The sequence below is a fragment of the Ricinus communis genome, chromosome 5, assembly GCF_019578655.1.
Source record: "Ricinus communis isolate WT05 ecotype wild-type chromosome 5, ASM1957865v1, whole genome shotgun sequence".
Classification (NCBI taxonomy): Eukaryota; Viridiplantae; Streptophyta; class Magnoliopsida; order Malpighiales; family Euphorbiaceae; genus Ricinus; species Ricinus communis.
This window is the reverse complement of record NC_063260.1, coordinates 31,256,144-31,277,499: the sequence shown is the minus strand read 5'-3', so window position 1 is coordinate 31,277,499 and position 21,356 is coordinate 31,256,144. Positions and strand designations below refer to the sequence as shown.

At 32.8% G+C, this 21,356-nt stretch overlaps 4 protein-coding genes across 11 annotated transcripts; all 4 read right to left on the bottom strand.

The window, feature by feature from the left end:
• Positions 1–2,218: 2,218 nt before the first annotated feature.
• LOC8284237 (homeobox-leucine zipper protein MERISTEM L1) lies at positions 2,219–7,825 on the bottom strand. Of its 7 annotated transcripts, none has more exons than XM_015718818.2 (12): positions 7,533–7,823; positions 6,087–6,360; positions 5,869–5,986; positions 5,430–5,618; positions 4,899–5,339; positions 4,715–4,816; positions 4,402–4,602; positions 4,122–4,296; positions 3,761–4,032; positions 3,470–3,565; positions 2,986–3,370; positions 2,219–2,606 (listed from the first exon to the last, which is right to left on the bottom strand). In XM_015718818.2, the coding sequence occupies exons 2-11, from the start codon at positions 6,308–6,310 to the stop codon at positions 3,005–3,007; spliced, it is 2,184 nt and encodes a 727-aa protein (XP_015574304.1). In that variant the 5' UTR covers positions 6,311–6,360; positions 7,533–7,823; the 3' UTR covers positions 2,219–2,606; positions 2,986–3,004. The 7 variants fall into 7 exon arrangements, with proteins under 7 accessions (XP_015574304.1, XP_002518520.2, XP_048230742.1 ...); XM_002518474.3 differs by having other exon boundaries at positions 6,087–6,297; XM_048374785.1 differs by lacking the exon at positions 7,533–7,823 and adding an exon at positions 6,910–7,302.
• Positions 7,826–11,866: 4,041 nt separating this feature from the next.
• LOC112534765 lies at positions 11,867–12,442 on the bottom strand. The gene has a single exon (XM_025157231.1). The coding sequence runs from the start codon at positions 12,440–12,442 to the stop codon at positions 11,867–11,869; it is 576 nt and encodes a 191-aa protein (XP_025012999.1).
• A 2,015-nt stretch (positions 12,443–14,457) lies between these two features.
• Positions 14,458–17,269, bottom strand: LOC8284239 (CRIB domain-containing protein RIC10). Of its 2 annotated transcripts, none has more exons than XM_002518476.4 (5): positions 16,784–17,269; positions 16,378–16,501; positions 16,079–16,176; positions 15,746–15,845; positions 14,458–15,050 (listed from the first exon to the last, which is right to left on the bottom strand). In XM_002518476.4, exons 2-5 carry the CDS (start codon positions 16,436–16,438, stop codon positions 14,824–14,826), a joined length of 486 nt encoding a protein of 161 aa, XP_002518522.1. In that variant the 5' UTR covers positions 16,439–16,501; positions 16,784–17,269; the 3' UTR covers positions 14,458–14,823. The 2 variants fall into 2 exon arrangements, with proteins under 2 accessions (XP_002518522.1, XP_015574259.1); XM_015718773.3 differs by having other exon boundaries at positions 16,378–16,511; positions 16,784–17,267.
• A 2,033-nt stretch (positions 17,270–19,302) lies between these two features.
• Positions 19,303–21,189, bottom strand: LOC8284240 (pectinesterase). The gene is made up of 2 exons (XM_002518477.4): positions 20,186–21,189; positions 19,303–20,061 (listed from the first exon to the last, which is right to left on the bottom strand). The coding sequence occupies exons 1-2, from the start codon at positions 21,135–21,137 to the stop codon at positions 19,370–19,372; spliced, it is 1,644 nt and encodes a 547-aa protein (XP_002518523.2). The 5' UTR covers positions 21,138–21,189; the 3' UTR covers positions 19,303–19,369.
• Positions 21,190–21,356: the final 167 nt, after the last annotated feature.

Sequence of the window (21,356 nt, the reverse complement as noted above, 5' to 3'; positions counted from 1 at the left end):
AAACTTTCATTTATATTATTTGCGGGGGGACCAAACTTATTAGACGGTTTCAAATAAATATATAATATTCTTGACAAAAAGATAATTGGGTTTTCTGAAATATAAATTTGGAAGGGTTTAAATGAAAAGTATGTTGTCCTTATGGATAAAGTTGAGGTGGGTGATAAGAGTAATTGAGCTCATAAACCAAAATAAACTCTATTTAAAGCCCACCTGCCTATTAGGGTAAACTCTATTTAATTTTATTTTCTTCTTCTTTTAAAACTGTTGCAAGTAAAGTAATAAATAACTCCTAACCACTGTCTGCTTTTCCTTATAAAAAGGCTCAAGTACATTAACCTAACAAGCTTAAATTCTCACATGAATCCAATGACAAGAAACCAGCTTTTCTGTTTTTATCTTTTTCCCTTTCTTCTTCAACTTTTAGGCAATGCCACAAATGCATGATTGGCTCCATTTCATTGTTAACTTGAATGTGGTACTTACACAGAAACCGAATTGCACTTCTCTCTCTATGTATGCTCCCCAAAAATTCAATGGATACTGAAATACGCATTTTTAATAGTCTACTCAGCAGTCACTTACTCTGCTGTTATGACATCATCTTAATTGTTTCCAAACATCGATCTTTCTTCAATAAGGTAAGCATTGTTTCCTTTCTTTCTCTTTGGATATACAGTTGATTTTTCGTTTTAATCATTTCGCCTTATGAATTATTGATTCTTTGTATGAAGAGAGCTACATATATTTTCTTTGCTATACCTCTTTTATAGTCGTCTATTACTTAGAACCATCACATTTTCTTTTAATTAATTAACAATGAACTGAGAATTACTTAAATGAACGTAATTCTTTTTTAAGTTATCTTCATCTGTTCTTCCACCATTAAATTTTGCAAGAGTTTACGCCATTACTACAGAATTAAACAATGTGGTGCTGGGCAGCAAAGACAATATATAACTGTGGTCCTCCATATCTGGAAATCTAGAATAGTCATTCCAATCCATTGAATTGCATATTATTAATTCATGAAAGCATGACTTTATTGGAGGCTATAATTTCAGTGTGGTAGGATCTTAAGATGGTGAAATAAATTCTGAGCTGCTTTACTCAATCGAGGTAAATGTGGCTTAATTGTTATCAGCTGGTGGCATTATTTTAACATTTTTCCCTTTTAGGCCCCAATTTTTCAGTTTTTATTAGACCTGTTACCTGTACTGTGTTTGAGTAAACAAATGAAATAAACATCTGAGTAGCAGACAATGCAAGCTGTCTATTTTCAGATCCAAAGTGGCTATTAGTACTTTAGATTGTCAGGAGAAACATAGAAAGTAACTAGAACCAAAGATATGGCAGAAGCCAGAAATGTCTCAGGATTCTCAGATATTGGGATGCGGGCAACTCTTTAAGCTTAGATTTTAATCTTGAGATTATTTTTCTTTTCATGAGCATAAATACTGTTCGCAAATTACCAGCCTTTCCCTCCACAATATATATTTCTTGATTGCTCCCGGGGAGGAGTTGAATTGGCCAGAGTCAAGCTAGTTTTGTCAGTTTAAAGAACTTTTGAAGTTTTTAAAATTTAACCTTTAACTATTTCTTTTTTTTTTTTTAGAAATTATTTATTATCCTTTTAATTGAGGTATTTCGAAAATATATGCCTATTCCAATAAATAATAGTATCTCTCATCCTATCCCATATATTAAGTTGACAAAAGTTTTATCCTATTTCCTTTTATGTCATTTTTAGTATTTTGAGATAAGTTACATGTTTAATGTGCATGCATATTACATCTTTAAAAAATAACTTTATTTACAGTTAATTCCTAACTTCCTATTAATTTTCTATTTTCTTATTTTTTTACATTTTTTTTAACCCTTCAACCATAGATAAAATACATTAATATTTCTATTATAAAAATAAAATTAAAAAGATAAAATAATAATACAGCAATATATTAACTATGGTATAATATATATTTTTAAAAATAAATAAAAAATATTATTATATAAGAAAATATTTTTTAGGGTAATCCAAATTGGAAGATTTTATTGCTGTTTATTTACGGGTTAAAGTGAATTTTTGAATTCATTATTATCTTTAGAGTTAGAGAGATTAATTCACAGCACCGCCCTCTCGGAATCACAATCAATGGAAAAAGAATCCGAATTAAATAAAGTAAAACAAGAGCAAAACAATATTTAGAGAAAAAAAAAAAAGCAAGAAAAGGAAAGCTTGTTAATTAGAATGACAAGCAGTCTACTAATGCCTTTGTTTGAAAAGAGAGAGATGAGAGAAGTACAAATTAGATAATTAAGTTGCCTCTAGTCCTACCTCATTAACCCTAACCCTAATCCTAAAACAATACAGAAAACAACCATATTAGAACTGACTCCACTTTCATCTTTGAGAAGCCAAAGTCAATGCCCGAACCTATAACCCTGGCAGGGTGATGAATTGCCTTTCGCCATGTTAAAACACCACGAGGCAAGGATCATGTGAGGTGCGTTCTTGACTTCTTTCATTAAATTTTCTGAATCATCTGGTCTTTTTTTGCATTTTTTCCCTCGTTATATATATATATATATATATATATATATTATCCCTGCAATGACGAAGAAATAGGGTTAATCCTTTTTTTATTTCTTTACTTTTCTTGGGACAAAGAAATAGGGTTAATCATACAACAAATGTTAATGTCAATTTCATTATAACGAAAGGTAGCAGAACTCTACAATTAATGAGAGAAAATTTTCGAATTGGCAAAAACTCCAATTTGTACATAAAAGTCAGTCAAATTATCGAATTGAAACGAAATAAAAACTCAAAGTTAGCGTTAAAACATGAAATTTTGTGACCTTCATAGAATTCATAGTGATTACTGGTATAGTATAACAAAATTTACTCACATTAACCTTCTATCTAGTTATGGTTAAAAAAGAAAACCCTTATATCTTGTAAAAGAAAAGCACAAATTTACTCACCGGAAGATAGGCCTTTCGATCATGCAGTCTCGCATGTAACTGCTGCTTTGATCCTTTCAACTGTGCACTTAATTAGATTGTTCACTGTCGCCACTGATCCAAGAGAGAGTTTTGCAGTTGGAATTGAATCCACCAGGATTTGAAATGCAACAGTGACAAGAGCACCGCCGGACCCAACATCAAGAATTATTCCAGGGCTGAATCCAGGTCCATCAGGAAGTATAGCAAAACCTGAAGGAAGTAGAGCAACATAATCTGGATCCCCACCGCTCAGGACTATATTCATGGCAGCAATATCCACTGGTGCATAGATAACATATGAGCCAGTGGAGTCGGTGCAGCTCTCTTGTAGTGTCAGCATGTTGCTTTGACTTGAATTTGCACTCTACAATACGAAGTTTGATGCGTACAGTATCAGGGATACTAACTAATTTGGAAGCAGATATATGCACAAACACTCATACACATAATTTCTGCAACTTACAATGACACGGAGTAAAGATACACAGTTTCCCGGATCGCGCCCATTAGCAATGTGAGCCATTTCCTCGACTTGACCACCGTTTGAAAGGATATCCCACTGTAAGTGTTTTCAGGACAGCTTAGTGCTTGAGGCTTTCTGGATAGTGCTTGTATAATTTATACTCTTTAACGAACATATTTATAAAATGATTGCACCATTAGCATTAAGACTCAAAGTTTCATTTTCGTTGTATATATTAATTCAAGTCTTTTTGCTACTCTACAAGACAAAAAATGCAAATGTTTAATATACCTCACTTCGATGGTTCTCATCACTTAGGAACTGAAATACTCTCTTCGGAGGAACTGGAAGCCAGAAAGAAGTTGCAGCGCAAAGCACAATACCAGGAGGCCTGCCTGGATCATCCATACTCTTTCTAGTCATGACCCTTACATCATCAGAACCTGTTGCAGATAACGTTGTCCACGCGTGTGCAGTTGAAGCACCAACACCGGAGCAAAAGCTCATTACCATTCTTTCAGCTAGCTTCAACATACTCTTCCTCCCTTCTGGGCTGGTAATCACTGTCCAAGAAAATCAAGAGTCAAGATTCTCTAGTAGAGTAGACCTTCTTGTCTCTGTGCTAAAGAGAAATTAAGATTGATCATAATACCACATAAATCTCCTGCTGGAATATTGATCGCCATGGAACTTGCCAGACGTTCGCATTGTCGATCTAAGATAGCCACCCAACGTTTTGCACCGAAAGCTAAACCCGAATTAATTAGTGGCCTGTATAAACTGTGGACAGATCTATCATCCACTTCGATGTGCTCTATCCATGTCACCTACACGAACATCACCAGATCATAGTTACCAGCCTATTCATCGTAAAAGTGAGCAATCTACTAGTGAAAGTAGTAATTTAGCCTGATTGGAAATCTAATTGCTACCTTTGAGTAACCATTTGGCAAGTCTTGAATCACACAACCTGATAGCCTTCTTCTACTCCTTGCTATTGGACTAGGCCGTAAATTGTCTAAGGAAACATCAACCACTGCCCAAGTTCCATCTACATGCTGCTTACAGTACCTCACAAAGTAATTTTCACGGGTTGGAACCAATGGTGAAGGGACTTGGAATTCTGCTGTCATCTACGATAGAAAATTGACAGATTTGTGTGAATTAAGAAGTTACTGAAATAACTAGAAACATTGTTTTAATTTGATTAGGAGTTAATAGTTCTTCAACTTGTTTAATAAGTACCACTTGTAAGGCTCCATTGTAGTTCCCAGCCACTCCTGTCGATAGGATTTCTAGAGTCATTGCTCTTGATACAATACTACAGAACACAGTAGACCACTGATTCTGGAAACCAAAAATTAAAGCAAGACTCAATAAATAATTCCGATAATTTTTCAAAACTAAGATAATCAACGAGAAAACCCACCACATCCATTAGAATCTCGACAAGATTAACATGATTCATGATAACAACTGCTGATTCCCTTGAAGCTTCCGATCTTAATCCCAAAGGCCTTGGCCCAATTCCTCTAGGGAAAGCTCTTAAATATTCTTCCTCGTTAAGCACCTCAGTAGTACTGTTCTCACCAGGAACCCACAATGGGTCTCCTGCTTGAGCCATTCTCATTAGTTCTTCCATTGCTGCAACAGCAAGTTCAACAATCATTGGCTTCTCTGCTTCAGTAGGCCCAGTGATTGATCTTAGAAAATCAGTAGCTCCATACATTTCTCCTACATAGCCCGATTGCGTTCCGAAATTGCTAACTCCAAGGTCAAGAGATCGTGAAGGTAAATGAGACGAAAGATGGGACAAAGAAGATATGGGTTTGCCAATATATTTGGCTGCAATTCCAGATAACCTATCAATCTGTAATCAATCAAAGACGCAATTCATTATGTGCAATTTTGAAAAGAGACAGATAAAAAAAAATTGAACATGTCATTTCTTGGTAATAACCTCTTCTCTTAAACGAGCATTCTCGATCCTCAAATGTTGCTCATCAAAGGAAATTTCACCAAGGGTTGCTGGTCCACCGCAATTAGGGCATGAGGCATTACTTAAGGCTTCCTTGTACCTATTGTTCTCTGCACGAAGTTTCTCATTTTCAGCCTTCAGAATTGAATTCTCTTGTCGTTCATGTTGAGCCTATAGCGGATAAAGGATGTACAAGAAAAATAATTATATAGAAATGGCTTTTTCAAAAAATAAGGTTGGTTATGATAAGTATCTTACCAAGAAAAAGAGAACTTATATTTAAGTAGCTCTATGTTATTTCCACAAGTAATATGTACATATGTATATGCAAGAAAGAGAAACTTTCCTTTGTTACATTGCAATGTACAAGCAAGGAAAAAAAATGATTCACAGTGGGGCTAAAGTGCAGCAGTTGCGTTACCTTCATTTGTGTGCGCTTGTTCTGAAACCAAAATTTTACTTGCAATGGCTCTAACCCTAATTCACGGCTCAGTTCCTTTCGTTGCTTATCGTCAGGATGAGGGCATTCCTTGAAGAAACTGGTTCAAAAATCCCCAAAAATCAATAACCAAGAAAGAATAAAGCATTTTATATACACATTATTAATCTGAGTTTAAAGAGTAAACAGTGACATCTTACGCTTCCATTTCCTGGATTTGGCGCTGGGTATGGCGGTGGTAACGTTTCTTTTTAGGACGTTGGTTAGGATCTTGATCATCTCCTGAAGGAGCTTCAGTGGTCTCAGTGCCTGATTTGGTTTCATGATCATAATCATCATCTTTAAGATTCCCTAATTCATTTTCAGAGCTCTTGGGCGTCATATCGAACATATGGTGACTCTCAAACAAGGCTGGTTGAAACATTTTGATAAAGCGACAATAAAAATTAGTAGTCTACAAACAGTTTTTTCAATCTGCAATAAGAGGGCAAAGAGTGGGATCACTATATAGAAAAATGAGGCCGTGTAATGTAAAACATGTTAACAGAAATGAGTGAATGAGTTCAGAAGAGACAATGTTATTTAATAATGTTCTGTAAAGAGACAACCAAAATAAAGATGAAATAGGTTGCAGCAAGATGGAGAAAGAAGATAAGTCAGGCTAAATTTTCTCCTAATAAATGTTAGATGAGCTGTGGAAAGCGAGTCATCTGTATGACACTGTCGAAGTAGTTGTACATGTATAAGTACAAGTGAACCTCTCTATCTCTCTCTTTCTCTCTTCGGGATGGAGTACTAGTGTTCATAACCAAAAGGGTGTTTCCTGAAACGTTTCTATTAACCTTGCTTAAAACAATAACTAATCTAAATGACTCTAAATGCATTGTGCATATATGAGATATGAGTTAATAAAAGGATGAGCACATCGAAATAAACCCACATAAAAAAATCCCTCTAAAATGTAATTTCTAAACACCCAAGATGAGGTATAATCTGAAGATAAAAGAAAGGGCAAAACTAAACCTTAACCTGATTACTGATTGCTTAGCTCTGAATTAACTCCTTTTTCCCCTTGAACATCCTTCATGCTTGAAGGGATACCTCACAAACCCTAAACAGTTGCATCCATATCTGTCCCTTTCTCTATTCCTTGAAAGAAAGGCTAAATTATTGGCTATTTAGGGTACGCTACTGTGTGGTTTGGTTTAGGTTTTAAATAGATTCCCTAAGGAAGTCTGAGAAACAGCTAATAAGATTCGAACATGTAGCAAAATAGCAGAAATGACTAATGTTAAGGGCTTTTAAGAAAAGACACAGCCCTTTCTAACCTGACGTGCCAAAAGACTAAAATTAGAAAAAAATAACTTAAGGAGTTGACACTGACTCAACCACCCTTTGACAAACCGATTTCAACACCCACTCACTGTACCAAGTTTATAATGCCTAGTCACAAAGATCTCGCCGAATCCCCATTTCAACTCTGCAAAAATTATAACCGATATCATCTGTAATTTCATGTTAATATGAGATATCATCAGTGAGATAACATGACATCTGGTCATTAAGACTTAAGAAGAGGAAAGAAAAACTGGTCGATATATAAAACTGAGGGTTTTGTAATATAAGTGAGTATGATATGGACTGACCTGCATATATAGAACCTTTGAGTCTAAACCCTCTTATGGTTCCGAGCAGAGCAGCACGCTAAAAGAAGAAGTGGTTTTGGGTCTGTTTCGGGTAGGGTAACCCTAATAAAGGCTTTAAGAGAAATACTGTAATGAAGATGAGAGAGAGAGAAGGAGAAAAACCGAATAGAAAAAAAAATGAAGAGAGATAGGGAGAGGGCTTAGAGGAGGGTGAGAAAAGGGAAAGGAGAAGAAGAGAAGAAGAAGAGGAACAGGTGGAGAAGATGTGGCAAGAAAGGAGTTATTGCAGAGCCTACTGAGAGGTTGCAATAGCATTTATGGAGGGGGAGAAGAGTAAATGCAACATAGAGAAAGATAAACAGAAAGAAAGCTCGATGAAAATTGCGACTTGTATTAAAAATTTTGCATTGCTTCTACAGTGTAAAATCTTTTGCGCAAAATAAAAAAAGATTTTCAATGCTAATTGTTTTAAAAAAGTAATTACATATTTATAAATTAGAAACAGAAATATTTTAGTGGTAATATGTCATACAAAAATTAATTAACTATTATATAATCATTTTTATAATAAATTATTATATCTAATTATAAATATACCGTATAATGGATATAAGGATTGAGCATGTTTAATAAGCAATTATCGTGCATGTTTATATTCCCCTTTATGACTTGCATGCTTGCTTAATTAGCCAAAGCATGAACAAATAGTAGGCAGTACCCTTTTTATTTTGAGGCAAACACTTGCACTAATCAATTGATTATTGACATAGTTCAGGCTGGGTTCCTGTAAATTAGTTTGAAGATACGTTTAATTTTTAAATTATTAAAGAAAATTCATAAAGCATGTGATATTCACTTATTCATTAATATATATATATATATATATATATATATATATATATATATATATATATATATATATATATATATATTCTCCATGTATATAATATATTACCTATATTTCCAACTACTGCTTGAACTAATAGTTATTGCAGCGTGCCAAAGTTAAAATTAAAAATTATAATAGCATGAAATTTTAAATTCAATCATAATTGCCTAGATAATATTCATTGTTCAAAGAGAAATATGATTATATAAAATGTCAAGAATATTTACATTTTTTAAAACCTTACATAATTACATGATTGAATCTTATCTAAAAACTGGAAGTGCATTATAGTGATTAATGTGATGGTTAATGATCTTATTGGAATAATTTCAATGAGTCCAACAATTCAGAATTTGGACAATAACAAGTAGTTGATTAATTGGAGTGCATCTAAAAAGGTCCTGACATTTTTTGTATAAACAATTAAGAGAGAGTGTTTGATTTAAAGATTTGATATAGCTGATAGATGTTTCTCACTTAATAGTTATATTAAAGCATTTTATAAAGACTTAAACAATAATAACCGATAGCTGATTTAGTCCCAATGATTAGTGTTAGTTTTTATTTTTATAAAGAGTTTTTTTTATATATATAAATACACATGAAAAAAGAAAGACAGTCTCTAATCTCAGCTTTAGTGTTCTTTTATTTCTTCTCTCTTTTCAAATTGGTTACTGGTTTTGTGAGACAAGGCAGAAAACTATCGATCTCTTTAAGGATATAATCACGGACATAATCACATAAGGTACTCTATATATATATTAAAATTTTTATTTAAAAAGCTATCTCATAAAATAAAAAAAATGAGCATGCTTTTTATATTCTTCATAAAAGAATTATTATTTTTTATTTTGATAAATGTATTCTAATATTCTATGTATTTTATTAATTAATATTTATCAAATTTATTTTTCTATTGATGAAAAAAAGAAGAAGAAATAAAAATAGAAAATTGTTAAGATTTATAAGAAATAGAAGTAAAATAAAGAGTGACATATTAAAGTCTTTACATTAAAATATTTTTTAATATATAAATGATAATCTTTAAAGTAATAAACATCATTAGGATGCTCTAATATGAACCAGTGATATGCGCTTAAATGGAAACTTGGCACAAAAGAACGCATTAAAATTAGCTGTGGATAGCTTTATTTGGATTATCTTTCCTTTATGTGGGCAAGTTCAATCCCCTTCGGAAACCTAAAAACCAACGGAGTTGGGAATTCATTTTTGGGTGTTCAAATACAAACCTATGGTTGTATTCAGTAATCTTCAAGTTTCTGGGTCCTATTCTCCCAGGAATTTCAAACTTCAATCATCAGTATATTGACTGTTACAGTACTTGGAATAAATTATTTAAGTAAGTATATAACATTTAAATTTAACACTCCATTATACATATTTAATAAAATTAAGTCATAATATTATTACTATTTAAAATGATGGATTTTCAATTAAGCATCTATAATTAAATTTAAATGATAGCTTGATTGTCAATTGATATGAATACATTTAGATTAGATGTGCTGTCTCCGTTACTAGAATCAAACAGAAAAGGAAAAAATATATAAAATATTATTAAAAAGAATGAGATAGAAAATAAAAGTTGCATATAACAAAGGCAGTGGATCCACATCAATAAATTTAGTTTGGTGGGAAGCGATGATGTCACCCCCATAATATTAATATAAACAAAATGGTTCAATTTTTTTGGTCAAGTCATTTAGACTTTGTTTTGGTCGACCCCACTTTTATATCTAACAATTTCAATTTCTTTCAGTTTCCCTTTTTCTTTTTTCTATTTTTTTCCAAGAAAAAAAAAGAATTTTATTTAATGTTATCTTCTTGATCATGGAAAATCATCCATTGAATGAGCATCTGATATCTGCAAACTGTAAATTACTGCAGATTTATTTCTCACTCAATTTGTTCACACTAACTACATAATCTTCAAGGTTTTCTAGAATCTTTTTAAGATTTACAGCCTTCATTAGCAGCTGTTTCCACGTAAATTTTATCTTCTATTTTCTTGAAGAATCTCTTTTTTTATCTTTATAGATTGGATACCTTTATTTATAGAATTTTTTTAATGTTTTTTCTTTGCGTATAGAAAAACCATGCACTCTGAAGCTTTTATATTTAAACAATATAAATTTAGTGAATTATTGATGATTATTATAACTGATAACATGACTCGCAGTTCCGAGAAGAAACAAAAATCTCTTTGAAAATTACTGTTCGAGGTAGCCGCTGTGCTACACATGAATTGGCCTTTATACTGTAAGAACTAATTAAGAGGAAGTTTGTCGTTTAATAATGTTTGTTAGCTCTAAGTGGAACGCAGCAACACTAAAACAACCGACTAATTTTGTAAAGAGAAGAGAAATTTTTAAGTAAATGTTATCCATTACCTCATTCGTAAATATATCAATGAAAATGGTTCACGTCAATTAATAATATCACATGATTTTATATGTTTTTATTACATATAGATCTATTTATAAAACTAATTATTCTAAATAATATAGTATTATTAGTTAATTTAGATCATTTTTATTAAATGGGTCTAAAATGATATGATAAATAATATATATTGGATTAAGCTTTTTAATTAGAAATCATTTTTATTATTGTCATATTCTGCTTCTCAAATCATTATAAGTGCTAAAGCAACGAATCATTTAATTTAGTAGTTTCTTTAACTTTATTAACTTTAGATATAAAAGAATAGTAGTTTAATTTTATAAAGCCATATAAAATATTTTAATATAATAAAAATAAAAATAAATACCATCTGTATATTAGATAAAAAATGAAGAGAAAAATAATAATTATCTCATAAAATTATTCCGAGATATTTATAAAAAAAAAAAAAAAAAAAACTATTGCATTTGTTTGCTTGTTTAGTTTCATAAAGTCTACAGATGTTTTGCTTGCTCGTCATATATTCTAACAAGAGTAAGACATAATCAATAATTCTAGTTACAAATTCTTAAATTCAGAAGCAGAAAACAAATTATTATGTGATGTTTACATATCAACGGGCTGCTCGTGTGGGGAAACAAAATTTATAAATACTGTTAGGCTTAGACATATATATGCATCGGAACAACATTAAATTCCATCGAGAAATCACTTTCAACTGTTAAGTGTTTCACTAACTTATATTTTGAAATTGAAACAAAGGCTCCAAAGTTATTGGTGTAATAAGCATATAGAGATGAAACTGTAGCCAAAAAATTTTCCCCACCTGCAAAATTTTTTGAAGTATCACCATCGTCTGCTATCTATCTTTTTCAACTGAATAACTCGTTTCTATAATTAATCCTACACTTTTTGACCCACAAATGTGTACCCTTTGCTTATAATTTCATCTCAGTTCAATAATTTCAATGCAAATCAATATTGAGGAAGTCCAGGTCCACGGTATTCTCAGCCAGGCCGTTCAAAAGCTGACCTTGGACTTGCAGAAGGATTGAGCATGTTGCGGCACAACAAATAGAGAGATGTCACAAGTGGTGAAAATGGTAGCTTCTACCTTGAACAAATCTAAGAAGCTTGCTTTTCCATGCAACGTTGAAGCTGCAGTAAAGTTCAAGATCCCAACTATAAGAAAGTCGTGCAAGAAATTATCATCTTCGAACAACTTATTAGCAAATATAGTGACAGAAGTACTCGTATCATGCTTCTTTCGAGCTGGAACTGTATCAGCAGGAACTGGAGCTTCACCTATTACATTTCCTCTATAACTGACGTAGGCTGTACTGTTACTATACTTGAATCCTCCATAATTTTTGTTATCAATTATAACTCCAACACCTAATGTAATGTTTAGAAAGAGCTGTGGCCACGCTACCTTGATGTTTTCCAAGGCAACTGATCGAGTGATAACGTTAGGTTCTTTAGGCTTAAAGACTGTGAAGTAGAGGATGACAAGAACTACTGCTATTATGACTGTGAGAATAGCAGTGATACCACAACAGATTTTTAGGCCACGATATGACCTTCTTTTGCCTTCCATGGATTCTTTGTATGATTTTGAGAAATGGGTTGGTTTGAGAATCTGTGTAATCAAAGGGTACTGTATTCATATTTATTAGCTTATGGATATTTCTGTATGTACTTTCTCCAAGTGTGGAGATTTTTCCAATGTGAGTAGCAGGAATGGTTGAAACATGCTGAAACAAATTTTTGTTTGCTTTGACATGGAGATGATAGCAATGTTGTTCAAACAAAAAAGAAAAAAAAAGAAAGCTATGGAAGAAGGACGGTTTGTAAGCATATATGTTTTAAGCATTCTTGTTTTCATGACATTACAATGTATGTTTATGGATTGTCTGCTTCGAACATGTTAGTCGCAGTCGACAGAGACATTTGTGGTTAGTTAGTACACATCTGTAGTAGAACAGCTGTCCTAATTGCTTCCCAACCTAAACACTAAAAAGGGTAAAACCCGATAAATAACCATCTATCTATATTTATCAGTATTAAATAATTCTAATTATTTATAATAAAAAATTTAAACAACACGTTTTGATAGTGTAACTATCATATAATATGAACTTCTTTTCTTTCTTTTTTCTTTTTAAATTTATATTACTATATTATTAGATAATTATATTACAGTTTCTGTACAGTATTCGATTAATAAATAGTACATTTCACATGTGTTTTTTTATTCGGTTAAAGGTATGAATTATTTTATTAATATATAGCAATTTCTACTCATATATTGTAATATATATTATGAATTATTTTAAAATAATTTCTAAAGTTTGCAATTAAATTTCATATCCACAAATTATTTTCAAATAAATAAGTTTAGGAAATTAACATCAAACTCAGATGACTAGTGAACTTTTTATTAATTTAAAGCAATAATTTACATAAAGGCCCATTACGCCATAGAAGCCCACAATTGCCCGAATGGCCAAGTCCAGAAGTCCCCACACTGCAGGAGACTAGCAGTCTGACGCGGTTAAGGCTTGGATAGGACCATGAGTGGATCGGACTGAGTTGGGTTACAGGGTAAATCAACCCAGACCGATTATCTTGTCACCGAGTTATTGAGCTCACTCTCAGCGAAGCTCATCACGATTACGAGTTTCGGCCTGAGTTCTATTTGACTAAATTATTTCAATGAACGTTAATATTTATAATTTTAGTTTTCTAAATGAAATTTATAGACTTTACTTTCTGCATGTATTGACACAAATTGCATTAATTTAAACTGTTTTAAAATGAATTTTACTAATTAACTATAAAGTATATAACTAATTTATAATTGAATCATCTCACAAAAAGTATAAAATAATAATAGAAGATTTGTTTTAAGTAGAGTTAAAAATAGCGTTTAAGGGTTGTAATAGCATTAGTGTTTCATTGGTGTTTTAGATGAATATTTATAGGAATAATGTTATTTATAAATGATACATTTGGGATTAGATCAATAACTGAATGAATTTATTTGAAAATTTTTTAGATATCTGCAGTAAGGTAAGTTGGAGTGTTCAGGTGCAATACTTAAAATATTAGTATTTGAAATAGAGGCTCGGATAAAATGCATAAATGGTTGGAAATGTATTACCTCACAAATGAGACTTGAAGATTGAGTATTTATGGTGCTGTGAAGTCACTAATGAAACGTGGTTTCCAAATGTGACAAAACGGAGCACGTTCAGCTATTTCTTTAGACATCATGGGTCTGCTTGCTGGTGGCTCGAGACGACGATCTGGCTATGATCATGCCTTAGAGCGATCTACATTATTTGAGTTTCCTGTTTCTGATGAGTTCAGTCCCTGAGTCAACGGCGAGATAGTTGTGCCTAGCCTTGAAGATTCCTGTTTATCTCGGTATGTATTAGTATCAATGTTCGAAGTGATCCTAAAAATGAGAAGAGACATAAATTATGATATTTTAGTGGTAGTAAAATTAGTTGGTTGTCTATGCTGAATATGTTGAATGGTATAAGTGAGTTTTTAAGGCAATTTCTTAACTCACTTAGGCATTTGTTTCAATGAACACGGGTCTCCATCAGATTGAATTAGCAAAAGAATTCGATTACCAAATTAAGAATAATCCACATTTCATTGCCTCTGTTACAAATATGGAAATTAAAATTAGAACTAAAAAGAAAATTGCGTCTCACTATGCCAATGTGGCCGATTGAACAATCAATGAATTTGCTTCAGACATTTTCCCACGTACACTTGGTTTCTTTATCTTCCACGATCCATCCATATAATTAATTTACAAAAGTTTTGCTCAAATTTCCTACATATCTAGCTAGGCTCCTGATGCTTGTTGTTCCCATGGAATCCTGAGTACATAACGGGGAACGTCTTACTGGGCACATTTGTGGTCTTTTTCTGACCAATGTTCATATTCTTTTACACCATTTTCTAGACTTGTAAGTTTGATGTGGACTCCAGTTCACGGTATGTAGCTTTAGACTTCATTGCTGCTAGAGAAGATCTTGAAGAGGATGATGATAAGAATGTCGGGGAGGAACTTGACTTCTTTTTCCTTTTAGATTTCTTTGGAATGCTACTTGGAGGATCTGATGATGGTACAATGTTGCTGAACGATTTCGTGGACATTGGTTGACTTCCAATAGACTGATCGAAATCTGTTGCAGAAATATCAAAATAAAACAATTAACTTAGCAGAATTTTATTAGTAAAATTAGTTCTACCCATTGATTTATTATTTACACAAGGCATGAATTCTATGGTAATAAAAATAATGATATCTCTATTCCAAGATCAATAACAAGGAATGACCAGCATCCAAGCCATAATTGGTTGGGATCACATGAGGAAAAAAAAGAAGAATTCTACCAGCTAGCAAAATTGTGTGTATGGTCCACTAGAAATTGTTTTATAGTTATGGCCAAAAACTATAGATTCCCTCGTTACAGAAATGAATTGTCTCGTGACACAAGAGCCAAAGTCTCCATGTTCTTTAAAAAAATAAAATGGAAAAAGGAAAACCCTAAACATCTCCCTGTTTGAAGCAAAGAATCTGATAAACTTTTGCAATACCAAACAAAATTAGCTTCAATAAATTAAAAGAGGCAAATATGTACGTTTTCCCCTAGCATCTGACACATCCCATTCGTTGTCTTCTTATGCAATACTCCACATGGATAATTAAGGGCATTGCTCCCATGGCTTTCAATTACTGGGCAATCTCTCCCGCATAATAATATTTTTATTTTTTTGATTTCATTTAAATAATGAGTTGTTGGTGGTGGGCAAATACATTATCACACTCAAAAGAAATTAAACAGAAATGCAGAATAAAGAATAATAATAATAATACCTTGAGAGGACCATGGGGAGAAGTTAGCAATTGAATCGGAATCTCTTGTATTTGCAAGTGTTGTTGATGAGAAATCAGGAGGTGTCTTGAAATCATTCATCTGCAGTGCCCAATAAAAATTAATATTATGTTTGAAATTAGAATTGTTTAAAGAGACCTTATATTATTTCTAAAAATCCCACCTAACACTTTGAATTGTTAAATGGTATTAAGAAGTTCACCTAATATTTCTTTTTATATTAATTGAGTTCTTCTGAAAATACATTTATTTAGTGAAAAACATGTAGAAGCGTTAATTTGAGAACAACAAAAGAATTTACAGATTACACATACCCAACTGGGTGCACTACCAGAAGGGCCATCCCACCCAATATGTGCCACATGCTTGACATCTGTTGGGTACCCAATTTCCATCTCTCTTTCCTTCACCACTGCAAAATACATAAAACATACAAAAGGACTAATTTTTCATATCATCAAATCATAAGCATGAATACTTATGTGCATAAAATAGTGCTTAGAAAGATTTAAGTTCTGTTTAGTCAATTCAAAATTTCAGAGATTAAGAGAAAGTGGATAGGATTCTTTCAGCTTAAAGGAAATAAATACATTTCCAGAAAAAATAGAATTACCGAAAATTTGGGAGATGAACTTGAAGCTGCCCTTATAGATCCCTTTGATCTTGGTTGCCATGAAGCAAAATTAAAGTAATGAAAGCCAATGCAGCAGCAATGAGAATGAAGGGGAAAAAAAGGGCTGCAAGAAACTTAAGCAACAAATGTACTTATGAGATTGTAAAAATCATTAATATTTTACAGCAGAACGAGTCAAGAACAGATATAAAATGACAAACAAAAAGAAAAGGTACAGCAACTTAGCAGAGAAGAAAATAAACGCATGTGAATGTAAGAACTATTTTCCCTGTGATTGAAGGTTGGAATCTATCCTTTTAGATTAAAATAGTAGAAAAAAAACTGTCTGCAACTTTGCGTTTAATAATTATTCAGAAAGCAGAGAAAGAGAAAGAAAAGTCTGTACCTATAAAGAATGGAAGCAAACAAATGGGAGATTCAAGAAAGAAAGAGTCTCTCCTGGTCCATCTTCTCCGGGAAATATTGTTGCAAGGCACTACCCTTGATGTTTCTGCTATAACAGAAAATCTTGATGATAAAAAGGGTCTTTCAGAACACGGCAAGAATGATCAAGAATTAGAGAATAGATAATAAGAATTAGGAGGCGGCTTTTGTTTTGTTTTCTGGGTTTGGATAATAAGATTAAGAGGTGAGGTGGTGCAAAAATGTGAGAAAATGCTGAATGCTTTATTTGTTGGTGAAGGACAAGGTGAAGGAGTACTGAAAAGCCTGGAAACTCAGGTCCCTTTTATGTCTTATATTAAAGGCTTCTTCTATTAAACAAAGAAAAGTTAAATTAAATTTGAGTAGAGAGCTCTCTTAAAATGAGGAAAAATATTAAAAATTCAGAAGAGAGAGAAGAAGTTATGTTTGTGCAGACTGCAGTGTTTGACTTCTGGAAAGAGTAACTATGCCTCGTTAGTTGGCTCCCTCCCTATACTTAAATCTCTTTTTTCTTTGCTTAATTAACATGCAAAAAAATGTTAAGACATTCTTAAAATGTCTTGAAATTAAGAAAATAGTTTTACAAAAATTTCATGAGTAAAAATTGGAGGAGATAAAGATAGACTGTAGTGCTGTGCTTGAAGTTGAGACCCATTACAAACGAAAATGGGTGTCTATTAGAGATGGCAATTTGTTTCATATCCAACCTAAATGCCATAAAATACTTGTCTCCTATTAGTGATGGGATGGGATGGAATGGAATGGATTTAAGCTTTTCTGTCCCGTAATACATCCTAAACTATGTCCTAAATATTTTTAGTACAACTAATCGATATATGTGATGCATCAAACTATTGGGTGTGATATTGTGTAGAAAAAAATTCCTCTAGAACAAATGTAATGTTATTATATAACTATTTTTATTTTTTGTAAATTATTTGGGTAATTTAAAATGGGTCTTAAAGTTTTACCATATAATAGAAAAAATCATCACTATTTGAAAATAAAATTTAATAAAATTTGAAGTTGTGATCTGAATAGAAACTTGGGATGTTATAGTAGTATATAAGAAGAAGTGTGGTCTTGTTTGGATAATGTCATCTTACTAAACATAGAAAGTGAATGGAATTGAGATAGCAAAGGTGAAATTAATGCTGTCATATCTTTCCTTCCAACTGTTGACTAATAACCATAATTAATACACCTACCTACTTATCACTATTAGATTCTCTGAGTTCTTTAAGTAATTTTTAAATATAATAAATAAATTTAAAAACAGTAACTTTTGTTTTCATTTGATTTTTTTTTTAAAAAAAAAAAATTGATACAGTTTTCTATAAATAAATATGTCAAACTCTCTTTCAATTTTTAACTAAATTTTTACTTTTTTAAACCAACTCAAACGAGTTAAAATAGAGAATAAATCTAAATTAAATTAAAATATTTATATGGTTTTACACCTTTAAATATTATTTATATTGATAAAAACTAAGATAATTCTAAATTATTCTTTTAATATTTATTGTCGATGTTGTAAAACTAACAACAAAAATTAAAAAAAGAAAAGAAAAACTGTCATAACTAATAAGTCAAACAGCAGAACAATATAGAACATCAGTTTTTATAAGCTCGGAAGGAATACCAAAGAAATGGAATTTCATAACTGTCAGATTATTTTTGGTTGATTTTTCGTGCCACCCACATGTATAATAAAATTTTATTTGATTTAGTGTTGTGTTTCTGCTAACTATATTTGTAATATTGGAATCAGATTCGATGTGCTTTCTCATATATAAATATAAGAACATTGTCAAAGTGTATTATAATTACAACCACTTGTTAGATTACAACACACGAACATTGCAATGACATCAGTGAAATGAATGTCTGGCAAATCTTGCAAAAGGGTATTGGTGCTATTGAAGCCACACCAAGTATGGCCAATGGTTGGAGCCACGTTTTTTTGCAGTAGCTGTTTCTTAGAAGGAAACAAAATCTTTAAAATCAAGTTTACATAGTATGAATTTGGACTAGTCACCTTCTTATTAAGACAATGTTTGGTAATGAACTAATATATATATATCTTCACATTTCTTTTATTTTTGTTTTTTCCTCTTTGCCCAGATTTGACATTGGTTTTAAAGTTATGAGATTTGTATGTGGAGATAAATTATTATGTTTTTGCTATTTGTCCCATGATGTCATTGCTTTTGTTATTAATATTTATTGTTCAAATTGGCAATTAGCATTTCTTAAATTAGCAGGAATCATAGAACTAGAGGAAAAAAACTTAAAAGTTTTATGAGATGATTGAACTGAAGCTTTTTCCCCATTTAATAACAAGTCAATGAGGATTGGCTGATATATAGTGAGAAATGAATCAAATGAAGAACTTGAGATACAATTAAGAAAATAGAAAGTATTTAAAACTGTGAGATTGCAAGTTTAAAAATCTGTGAAAGCCCAGTAAACTAGAGAGAATTAAAAAAGAAAAGGAAGCAATATCTTTTTATTTGAAGAGAAACATAAGGCCAAATCCATAAGTTATTCAAAGTCCTTCTGTAAAAGCAACTCCAGTAGACTTCAACCAAGCTCCTCCTTGTATCAGTTCAGCTACTGTAAATTTCTTGGCTTCAGTAGCACTAGTAATCACATGGTAACCTGGCCATTTTACTCTCTTACTAGTACCAGCGCCTGCTCCTTTGTTCATATACTCACCATAATACAATGTCTTCAGTGCAAATTCCCCATCCCAAATTGACCATCCAGCAGGATCAATGTGGTCGCCTATATTGGATTGCATCACCACAGTCCTTGAATACTCCTTCCATGGCCGACCCAAATATGATGGGAACGAGCCCTTAACGGGCTGAAGATCGGAACTTGCTATTACATCACATTTTTGGATTGAAGTTCCTGTATTTTGATTTGGGTCAGTTCGGCCTTGGGCTGTGACCATGTTCTTTTGTCCAGCCATGGGCTTTCTAGCTACTATTTTGCAATTCTGGAACACAGCAGCTGCATTGCCAAATATGAAATCTACTGTGCCTGTGATGAAGCTATCTCTATAGAAATGACGGTCGCTGTGCGCATAAAGAGTGTCTTGATACGCATCAATGCGGCAGCGGTTTATGACCGACTGATCGGAACCGACTCGGAGCGCCACTGCTTGATGCTTTTGTGGGCCGGCGGTGTTCTGGAACCATATGTCTTGGGCAATGAATCCATCACCAACAGCAGCTGCATAGACAGAATATGAGTACCGCTATTTTAGCCGGGAGAGCATTGAGCATATCATATTTGTATTGTTTCGCTTAATCTATAAACCAAAAAAGAAATTAACAAGTAAAAGGAAAAATCTTACCTACGGTTGCAGAGTTAAAAGTTGTTGATCCATCAACAACATTCAAGCTACCAGTTATGATAGTCGAATCCATGCTATCACCAACAAGCATTATATTCTTCTTACTATTTCCAATCTCCACATTCTCTTTATATGTCCCCTTCTTCACATAAATAACATATCTAGTCTTTCCATTATTTGGCGCAGCTGCCACTGCCTCTTTAACAGTCTTGTACTTACCACTCCCATCTTTCGCTACTATTACATCAGCATTAATATTCTTGCCCGAACTTTCCAAAAGTTTTCGATCCTTACTTGTTACCCACGATGGAAAATCTCCGTTCAATGGCGAAATCAGGTCGTTTTTCGCTGGTGATATTGCTACCACCATGGCTAGGGAGGTTCTTGCTCTTGTTATTATGTCCTTGAGACCTGGCTCCATGGTAGACCTGGCAAGACCTTTTAGGCCATCCAGACAAGTGACATGGTTAGTAAGCACAGTACTGAGCCATGAATGAGCATCAGCATGTGAATCAGTTGTCACGTTATCAAGAGCCAATACAGAGTTCTTGATTTTATCTAGAGATAGCTCCATCAAATCTACACAGTCAACTAGAGCAGCTTGATTTACAGGATCATTGATCATGATTCTAACATGGTTGGCTTCAAGGATAGCATTTTGTATATGGGATGTGGATTTTGTTAGCAAAACTTGAAGGAGTTTAACATGGTTCAGTTTCATGGTTGTGTTTGTGGCAATTTCTGAGACCATGGCTTGGCAAGATGCCTCGTCAGTGGCACGATCGCATAGGGTTTGTATTATTTGAGGATGAGAGAGGGTAATATGGTTAAAATGAAGGGTTAGTAATGCAGCTGAGCTTAAGATAGCAGCTATGGAGAGAACTAGATACAGAGTAAGTTTGTGGGGAGAAGCTTTTAGTGAGTCTAGCAGAGGCTGACCGGCAGTTGCCATGGCAGTAGCTAGTTAGTGTTTTATTCCTGTGCTCGCTTGAGCAAGCTTATGGTGTCTTATAGTCCTTAATTAAACAATAAAAAACTTATATTAGTGCATTAATATATCGAGAAGGTAGTATATATGTCATGTATTAAACTCAATGTATAGATCAAAAGATGTCGTTGCCTAAATAAATTAAGGCACCCGCGAATATGCTGTTTCTAAAAATTGTTTCCT

What these genes read in the sequence shown, in the direction of transcription:
- LOC8284237 (XM_015718818.2), bottom strand. Translation starts at nt 6,310, where the DNA reads ATGTTTCAACCAGCCTTGTTTGAGAGTCACCATATGTTCGATATGACG. An exon ending in ACAATGGAGCCTTACAAGTG is followed by an intron (nt 4,603 to 4,714) that starts GTACTTATTAAA and finishes TTTCTATCGTAG; the next exon opens with ATGACAGCAGAATTCCAAGT. An exon ending in TGCCAAATGGTTACTCAAAG is followed by an intron (nt 4,297 to 4,401) that starts GTAGCAATTAGA and finishes ATGTTCGTGTAG; the next exon opens with GTGACATGGATAGAGCACAT.
- LOC112534765 (XM_025157231.1), bottom strand. Translation starts at nt 12,442, where the DNA reads ATGGAAGGCAAAAGAAGGTCATATCGTGGCCTAAAAATCTGTTGTGGT.
- LOC8284239 (XM_002518476.4), bottom strand. Translation starts at nt 16,438, where the DNA reads ATGGCAACCAAGATCAAAGGGATCTATAAGGGCAGCTTCAAGTTCATC. An exon ending in GTTCATCTCCCAAATTTTCG is followed by an intron (nt 16,177 to 16,377) that starts GTAATTCTATTT and finishes TGTATTTTGCAG; the next exon opens with TGGTGAAGGAAAGAGAGATG. An exon ending in CTCCCCATGGTCCTCTCAAG is followed by an intron (nt 15,051 to 15,745) that starts GTATTATTATTA and finishes TTTCTGCAACAG; the next exon opens with ATTTCGATCAGTCTATTGGA.
- LOC8284240 (XM_002518477.4), bottom strand. Translation starts at nt 21,137, where the DNA reads ATGGCAACTGCCGGTCAGCCTCTGCTAGACTCACTAAAAGCTTCTCCC. An exon ending in TTTTAACTCTGCAACCGTAG is followed by an intron (nt 20,062 to 20,185) that starts GTAAGATTTTTC and finishes CTGTCTATGCAG; the next exon opens with CTGCTGTTGGTGATGGATTC.